General features: G+C 42.3%; 1 protein-coding gene across 1 annotated transcript in view; it reads right to left on the bottom strand.

Annotated features, from left to right (window-relative positions):
* Window positions 1-1089: 1089 nt before the first annotated feature.
* LOC149288369 (disintegrin and metalloproteinase domain-containing protein 17-like) overlaps window positions 1090-9412 on the bottom strand; it is a 38920-nt gene continuing 30597 nt past the window's right edge. The window contains exons 10-20 of the mRNA XM_089491890.1: window positions 8482-8626; window positions 7953-8041; window positions 7120-7272; window positions 5848-6047; window positions 5207-5310; window positions 4855-4986; window positions 2901-3031; window positions 2509-2587; window positions 1832-1920; window positions 1594-1650; window positions 1090-1437 (exon numbers count right to left, since the gene is read on the bottom strand). Of these exons, the coding sequence (XP_089348016.1) occupies window positions 1090-1437; window positions 1594-1650; window positions 1832-1920; window positions 2509-2587; window positions 2901-3031; window positions 4855-4986; window positions 5207-5310; window positions 5848-6047; window positions 7120-7272; window positions 7953-8041; window positions 8482-8626 (1527 nt within the window). The remainder of the gene's footprint in view (window positions 1438-1593; window positions 1651-1831; window positions 1921-2508; window positions 2588-2900; window positions 3032-4854; window positions 4987-5206; window positions 5311-5847; window positions 6048-7119; window positions 7273-7952; window positions 8042-8481; window positions 8627-9412) is intronic.

Raw genomic sequence — 9412 nt, 5'->3', positions numbered from 1 at the left:
GGCAGTGTATTAAATAATGCAAAAGAACAAATCTAAGTGGAATATTCTGAAGAAGAAAAGAGTTCTCGTTAGGCAAGAACATTGTCGGGGGGGGGGGGGGGCTTTGACCGGAACCCACTGACATCACAGAACCCACTTCTGCTGTACTCACCCTTGCGAGGCCTCCTCTATAACTGGGGAATGATGGTACAGTGACAAGGTCACTCGCAATGACAAAGAAGAGAGGGGGCAATGGGGTACTCACAAGACACGATTATTATCGCTGAGCACACAGAAGCTATGAAATGCATAAATCATACCCACAATGATTATGAGAATGAAAACCCTGCTCATTGGAACAAGGATTTGCAAAGACTTGGGATCTTTTGGAAATGATGCAACTTGGTATGCGCTGGAATTATCATTTGATTAAAACAGAGAGGCATGGCTGATGTTAACAAGGTGAACAGACGATACTGAATATAAAGCGTAGCATCCCTGGGTCATCCGCTGGCAGAGTTTGACTGTTTGACTAACCAGCCTTAACGGATCCCCCTGAGAAAGACCCCAATACGTTATCTGAGCTACGTATTACAGATATACACAAGCTCACGGCTTATGCGCTATTGGTGACTGTGCAGTGAAATGTGTGTTTTATGGCTCAAAGAAGTGAGGTTTATTTATTTATTTTTAGAATATGCATCCATTTATCCCTCTTAAGTTATTTTCGCACATTCTCTTTAAATATTGGCAATATACAGAAAGTGTAACGCATCGATTTACGGGGGGCAGCTTAGCAGGGAGGCAATAAAACAAGCAGATGGAGGCTTTGGGGTGATGAGGTTTGGCTACCCCTTCTTTAACCTGCTTTCCATTTTCTATTTGTTTGTGGACTAGGATTGTTGAAGGATACCAAGGCACACGGTTACATTGCACATTTCTTACATAGAACACTTGAGGGTCTCAGAAGCAGTAGCCAGCGTCACGGAGCCCTTGGAATTTGTCCTTTTAGGGCGCATGATTTTTGGTCAGGAATTCCATCCAAAGTAACCCTGTCCGCCTGCTGTTTAGGATGAATGAGATGATTGTCAGTGTTCACTCCACACTATATCAGCACTCGGTCTCCTTGCTGTCTACGCGGCCCTGGCGCTGTAACTTGAAGGATGATGCCTTCTCGCTCCTGATAACTGGGTTATCGGTGAGATCTTCAAATGATTTGGCTGGAGACCCACTATTAGGGAAAGGGTCCTCATCAAACTGATCATCGAGGTGAGAGTCCGTACTGGAGTCCTCCTGAATCGTGTCCATTCTTTGGTGGTCTAGCTTGGAGGTGGAGGCAGATAACGGTGTTATTGGAGCTTGCTGTAGACCCTGGAACCGTGGAGCGGGCTGGGAGGACGGAAATGGCTTGACAATACGCACCGGAGCCGAGTCCATGCTGCTCAGCATTTCCACATTCTATCAGGGAAAAAAAAAAAGTTATTTTTTTTAATGTTTAATGCATGCATATGGCAGGGGAGGGCTGGGAAGAGTCGAGATGAGAATTTATAGGACAATGTTCTAATATCAGTGATGGTCGATTACACTCCAACTAGTCGCTGAAAGGTAACTTACGCTGGGTAAGAATAACGACTTGGTGTTCTCTTCATACTGCCTGTCTAACTTCTTATCCTAAAAAGTTGGAATTAGAAAATATAAGAACTTTTAATCATGGTTAATGCAAAAAAAACCCAAAACAGTTACAAGTTTTATTACATAAAGAAACCGGACTAAATGGATATTGCATGGTAAGCTTAAATGGCGCAAAAAAAACAACAAAAAGGAAATTGCTAAACAGCAAACTATTACTTACCACACAGTGGACAAGAATACTGAGCGGGATCCAGAACACCAGAGAGAAGACAATGACAGATCCTACAATGTTATCTGCCAAGAACTTCCCTGGAAGTAAAGAAATCATATCAAATAACTCTAGGAAGGAAGATAACACCAAGATTCATAACCGAATAACTATTTAACGGGGAACTGCTGACGCAACTTCATCTATTAGAATTAATTAATAAATGCTTAAAGCCTTGTTTGCAGTGTAGTTGAAGACTTGCAGTTGAAAAGTGACATTATTTCACCGCAGGCAAGCCGAGATCCAAATCAGACTGTGTTAAAACCAGAATTCTCTCCTAAATTTCTTGTTCTCACCAAACAGCAGTGTAATGAGGGATAACACAGTGGGGGGGATATTTTTGAGGATCTCAGAGAAAACGATGATAGCTTTCCCCACAGAATACACATGAGCAATATATATGTAATATTGCTCACGTGAATACAGTTACATGGGTTTATTTAGGGTAAGAAGTGCTAATACTATGGAGGCTGTGCCAACTTCTATCGTTTCCACCCTGTGCCAAATGTCCTTAAAAAGCAAAGCGCTGGGATAATCTGACACTTGGCAGGAGGGAAGCCCGGAGGGGCGGCTGGCGGTGCTGCCCTAGGATACCCCAAAACCAAAAATACATAACAGAACACACATACCCAACGTGTTGATGCTGAGTTTATCAATAAAGTCCCAAAGCCTCTCAATGACATCTTGTACCTGCTTCTCGCACTTTCCCTACATGAAACGAGAGACATGTTAATGGCATCAAGACAGAAAGGCAACGTTTACCAACAATGAATGATTATTGCTCCTTAGAAATACACTTAAATAAACGTGTGGAGGGCAATGCATTCTCTAAAGCGACTAGTCCAGCATGGAAAGTATTAAGGAGGACTCCATTAGGGTTATCTTTTATTCTATATTATTATGTTTAAACGACAATGCTTAATGTGTCCCAAAACGCTGACGTGTTAGATAAACCCACGAGAACAGGGTTACGGGGCTGACACCTACGGCACGGATGCGGGGCTGGTCCCGAATCACTTACGTTCATATCACAGAAGCCGACGGTGCATGGCTTTCCTTTGCGTAGATATAGATACTGTCCGTTTGCGTTCACATAGGGTGTACACATCCTGCTGTGGTCACGACAACAAACTTTACACGAATGTTCGGTCTCTGTAAATAAATAAAATATATATAATAGAAATATACATATATTACAAAGTTATGACTCCCCTCACCACCCCATTATCAATCCACGTGGGATCTGAGCCACTAAACAAATCCCTGTTCCTACCCTGCTTGGTATAACATGTATGTTCTTTACCTGCCAAACACACGGAAGATACCCCGTCTTACAGAACAGCCAGCATTGACTTTTACTTCTGCGCTTGTCTTGTTTAGTGTCCTGCGGGTTCTGATTTTAGCCAAATGCTGCATTCTCCTGACACGGCTGGCTTTCCCTAATTCTTTATAGTTCTGGGGGTGTACTAGCAAAACCGTTAACTGATATATTTAACGAATCATTGGTAACGGGAGTTGTCCCTGGGGATTGGAAAGTAGCAAATGTTTTGCCCATTCACAAAAAAGGCAGTAGGGAGGAGTCGGGCAACTACAGGCCGGTTAGTCTTACATCTGTAGTGGGGAAATTAATGGAAACAATGTTAAAGGATGGATTGTTGAACATCTGAAGTCGCATGGGTTTCAAGATCAAAAACAACATGGGTTTACCTCAGGAAGATCTTGCCAAACAAATCTTATTGATTTCTTTGATTGGGTGACTAAAGTAATTGATCGCGGTGCTGCGGGGGACGTGGCGTATCTGGATTTCAGTAAGGCCTTTGACACTGTGCCACATAGAAGACTTATAAATAAACTGCAATCTCTGGGTTTAGATCCCAATGTTGTTGAATGGATCAGGCAGCGGCTGAGTGACAGACAACAGAGGGTTGTAGTGAATGGCGTATATTCAGAACAAGGTCTTGTTACCAGTGGGATACCTCAGGGGTCTGTACTTGGACCCATTCTCTTTAATATTTTTATTAGTGATATTGCAGATGGTCTTGATGGAAAGGGATGTTTATCTGCTGACGACACAACAATTTGCAACAGGGTTGATGTTCCTGGAGGAAGAAGCCAAATGGCAAACGATCTAGGAAAACTGGAAAAATGGCCAGAGCTGTGGCAATTGGTATTTAATGTAGATAAATGCAAAGTAATGCACCTGGGGCATAAAAACCCAAGGGCAGAGTATAGAATATTCGATACTGTCCTTACCTCAACGTGTGAGGAAAGGGATTTAGGGGTAATTATTTCTGAGGATTTAAAGGTAGGCAGACAATGCAGTAGAGCAGCAGGTAACGTTAGCAGAATGCTTGGTTGTATAGCGAGAGGTATTAGCAGTAGAAAGAGGGAAGAGCTCATGCTGTTGTACAGATCACTGGTGAGACCTCACTTGGAGTATTGTGTACAGTACTGGAGACCGGATCTCCAGAAGGATATAGAAATGTTGGAGAAGGGCTACTAAAATGGTTTATGGGTTACAAGATAAACCTTACCAGGACAAGTTAAAGGATCTTAATATATATAGCCTGGAAAAAAGACGTGACAGGGGGGATATGATAGAAACATTTAAATACTTAAAGGGAATCAACAAGGTAAAGGAAGAGAGTTTATTTAAAAGGAGAAATACTACCACAACAAGAGGACACAACCATAAACTAGAGGGGCAAAGGTTTAATGGTAACATCAGAAAATATTACTTTACGGAAAGGGTAGTGGACGAATGGAATAGCCTTCCAGCAGAAGTGGTAGATGTTAATACAGTAAAGTCATTTAACCAAGCATGGGATAGGCATAAGGCCAAGCTAGATATAGGATAAGGGCAGGTACTAAAGGAAAGTACTCAGAGGTTGGGCAGACTGGATGGGCCTACTGGTTCTTATCTGCCGTCACTTTCTATGTTTATAGGTAGTATGTATGGAGTATAATTATCGTACCATTGCAAGCACACGACTTGAGGTTCACGATTTCACAGAACGGTTTGCACTCCCCGCTGACACACTTCCCCAGATCGACGCAGACCGTGTCGTCGGCCGCGTTTCCAGGTGGGGGGCATTCGCTGCTATTACCTGCGGGAAGCACAAGAGTAACACAGGTACAAACTATTATCATAGTCGCTGCCTTAAAAGAGCGCCCGCCGGCACAGTATCCATCCAGGAACAGAACGTTCACATTAACACAATAAATTATGACTTACCGTGCAAATGCAGGGACCAGGCGTGGCGCTACACAGATTCTAAGGGTTACATCCGAAGGACAATCGATAAAAGAAGCCCCGGGGCCACTTACCTGTGCAGTAGGACTCTCCTTTGCAAGTAGCATTTATGGCTTCCTGGCATTTCTTTTGGGCCGTTTCAAACTGACATCCTTTACAGCACGGACTGTTCCGATCACTAAAACACACGGGCAAAGTCAGCCGTTAGACGCTTCGAAGCACTCGCTCGGTTCTGGAATTGTGCAAGTTGTGCTCTATTTCCTTCAAAGTTCCATTAATTAAGACAAACATTTAAGGGGATACAATGGTTGAAAAAATGGTTCATTTAGATTGCAAGTTCTCCAGCCTGCTAATATGGGGGCCTTTGAGTCCAACGGTACATGCCAGGGTTTGAATAAACTACTTAATGAAATATATTTTCAGGATTGAGCACAGGTGCTGTTTTCAGTAATATAGCTCAGCGCTGACAAAAACCTACTTATCCGATTTTTGTGCCAATAAACTTCCTTTACCTGCAGACCTGAAGGCGGCCATTGTTGTCAATCATGTGATATTTTGAGTGGTGCTCGCTACTCAAACACCATACCGAGCGTGTTCTTTATGGCAATGCACAGACCTTTAGTAGTCAGCTCTTTTTTTATTAAATCATACTCCTATTGGTGCACCTAATGTCCATTAAATGGCGTTTTGTCACACTGTAGCCTCTTCTACTCACCTGCAGCGGACGCCCTGCCTGAACATGCAGTCCGACGTGCAGCACGGGTCGTTGTGCTGATGCAGCAGACCCGGGTCGCATTCTTCCCCCTCGTCCACGCGGGAGTTGCCACACACCTTGTTGTTGCGCTCTTTAAAGCAGATCGAGGCCTTGCTCATCAACGTGCGCAGAATCGATTCTCTACTACAGCTCGAGAACATCTAAAAGCAAACGTATAGAAAACAGAACAGCTATCTTTTAACGGCTTAAAAGATTTATATGTCCCATATTTTGGGCGTTACAACAGATATACAAAATAATGACTCGGAACTCGGGGATTGTTTAGGGTCTCAAGCGCCACCAATGGAAAACGGCAGACATCTAATGGTGGAGAAGAGCGTTCACCATCACTGTTGTAGTATTTGAGATGTAACAGCGCCTCTCTAATGAGCGGCCAGGTCTTGTTAACAGATGGAAAGACCAACCCCTGAGCTCCAAAGACGTGATTATGCCGGTGTAGCGGTCTGGCATTCTTTGAAGTGGATAAATGGGTAGAAATGAATAGAAATTAAAATAGCGAAAACATTTAAGTTAAATATCTGGTTGCCTCCCTCGCTCAAACCCCTAAAATGATCATTTACAAAAGAATGAAACTAACCTGCAGCTGGCCAAACCCGGAAGTGAAACTTTAGCTAACATTGAAGATACAAAGTGGGCTATTGAAGTCAACAAAAGATATATATTTAAATAAAAAATGGTCCTTTTATTTTCCAAATAAAACTTTCGGTTGTTATTTAGTGAAACTGCTAAGCAAAAGACAACACGGACTTCCCATTTCGCCCGAAAACGTCAGATGCGTTGTTTAAGCAACAAGGAAGCTAAAGGAGACCGAGCCGGAAATGACGTCCCATTAAAAGGTATCTACGCGGGGGAAGCGGAGCGTCGCTGGGCTCAGATCTCATAGGATAAAAGTTTATGGTGGAAATTCATGGAGTAGAAGGTTCTTTTGGAATTGTGGCCATCACACACATTATACCGGACGGCCAGCAATATACTGGAGAAATACAAGGAGGTGCATTATGCAGACTGGGTTGATGCTTGTAAGAAGAAGTCATCCTTCGCTGCACACAATGGCTTAGCGGTAACCTTTTGTTTACTTTGGCCAGTTTCTTGCTGGCCAAGCGGCTAAAATATTAAGCAGAAGGAAGGTTTTTCTTCCCTTGTCATACATTCCCGTAAAACGCTACAACGACGGAAGATTAAAGGCACCGAGTTAGGATGACTGAAGCATACCTTATTGTTTTCGTGGTCTCCGCTCACGGCTATGGGATACATGACATATTTTCCTCCCCGATCCTCGCTGGGAGCACAGGACTCCATGCTGTCAGGATCGTGTTCTGACCCAAAGTTGTGACCGAGTTCATGAGTAGTAACCAAGTCTGCTTCCTGAACGAGAGCATAGAGGAAATCTACATTAACAGGTCATCGAAAAAAGGTTATCCTATATGGCGTCTTCTTCACAGCATCCCGACCCCAAGCTGCAAACAGCAGAGCTCACCCCATGCACTTAATAAATGCTGGTCTATTTTGCATGGTTCACTTAAATGTTATAAAGGAGATACATATAATAAAAATAAAATAACTAATGGATCTGATATACATTTAATGACTTTGTAAATGCCCAGATATGGCGTTGGAGCATGAATGTATCCACAACTTAATTTACCCTATAGGTTTGATTGCGGCAATAAACGCAGCCACCATTTTTAAACAAAACCTTAACAGCAACGCTGTAATTAAAATGTTCTCACTATTAACATACAATACGGGTCTGCATAAACTGATTTTTTGTTTCCTTTTAGGAAATATGAGGCTGATCCTATACTTATATGTTATAGTGCATCATATGCAGGCTCGCAAGTGTAAATTATAACGTATTTGGTTATATATTACTTAGACGTATAATATAACCTGGGGCAACAAAGTGGGATATACACACTTTTCGAAGGAAAAAAAAAACCCAATACAGTTTGCGATGCGATACCCACATTTAGATATATGCGGCCATTATTACTATTTATTGCTTTATATAGCACCATCAGATTAGTAGGTGGGATGCACTGTACCTTAGTGAGGATGGTTTTCCCATAGTTTTTGGTGCTGGTCAGACCAGTGTTTAGGTATATCGGCTTCTTCAAGGAATCTGTTTCATAAGCTATGGGAAGGAAAAAAAAAACACAAGGAAAAGCCAGGATTGATCATTCAATAATATAACCATGCTGTGCATGTGCTTGTATGATTTATGCCACCATGCAAGGGCAGTAAATGTGGCAGCACTTAATGCCTCACAGTGTAAATGATCAGTAAGAACTGAGTCAGTCAAAGGTCTGCAAATCTATGTGACGGGCAATGTATACACATTTTATCCGTTTATCCCCAGAAATGCATGGACATTCATTCGAAACATGAATCAGCAATTGCTCATTTCTATTAAATAAACTAAACAATGTTACCTACTCCTCCAAGTATAAGGTTACCCTTTTATAAGATAGCTGGGTTGGAAGGGCTATCTTCCAGCAATAGCTGGAGAGCCGCTACCCCTAGGTCTCTCTCCACCGACAGTGAAAACAGGTTGACCCAAAGAGATTCACCAACCTTTTGGACAGATGCCTCCATGGGTATTTGGCTTGTGGGAACCTACATACGCAAGTCCCAGAGTCCCCATGTCAAAGTCCTGATACGTGAAGAGATGCGCCAGGCAGACCTGAGCAGCTTTCTCGGATATGTCATGGCTGAATTGCTGAAATCAGACAGGTCTGACTTTTACTGAAGAACATCTCACATTGCTAAACTTAAAGACTTTCACATGGTTGGCACGGAATTAACTGCAAAAACATCATATTTTCAGCAACTGATTGTGTACGAGAGGGTCAAATATAAATAAACAAAATAATGGCATCTACAAAAGGTAACTAAACTGAAAGACACGAGTCATTCTTACACACAGCCTGAAAAGACATTCATTCATATATCCATGCACCTCACACCCCCTCGACCTCCCTCTTAAATTTTTACATGTAATTATATTTGTTGGAGAGCTGCTATTTGCAATGCGGATTACCTACTGTGAAAGGGATTTCTGTTTTAAAGAACTTTTGTTCATCATAAAATGTGAAAACTGTTACATTCATACTTAATTTCAGAGGCAACAAAAAACCAAGCGAACCTTTCGGAATTACCAGCCTTTATGAATAAGTTACAATAACGAACAAACACAATCCGTTTGTAACTAATAAGATTATTGTATTGTTCTTGTCCATATTGAATACATCATTCAAACATTCACATTCCCTCCGCATACTACCATGAATACGTCATCCCAATGCTAAAGTATGGCGGAGGGAGCATCATGATTTAGGGCTGCCTCAGGGCCCGGACAGCCTGCCATCATCGAGGGGACAGTGAATTCTCAAGATAATATACAGGATAATGCTGCCCGCCAGCCGCAGCTCAGTAGAAGTTGTGTAACGCAGCACGACAATGACCCTAAACATCAAAATACATCTACTACAGAATGGATTCAAAA

The sequence above is a fragment of the Sceloporus occidentalis genome, unplaced genomic scaffold (assembly GCF_023333645.1).
Source record: "Sceloporus occidentalis isolate IW3139 unplaced genomic scaffold, rSceOcc1.0.p SCAF_52, whole genome shotgun sequence".
In the NCBI taxonomy this organism is placed as follows: Eukaryota; Metazoa; Chordata; class Lepidosauria; order Squamata; family Phrynosomatidae; genus Sceloporus; species Sceloporus occidentalis.
The sequence above is the reverse complement of the archived record's forward strand: the minus strand, read 5'-3'. Positions and strand labels throughout refer to the sequence as shown.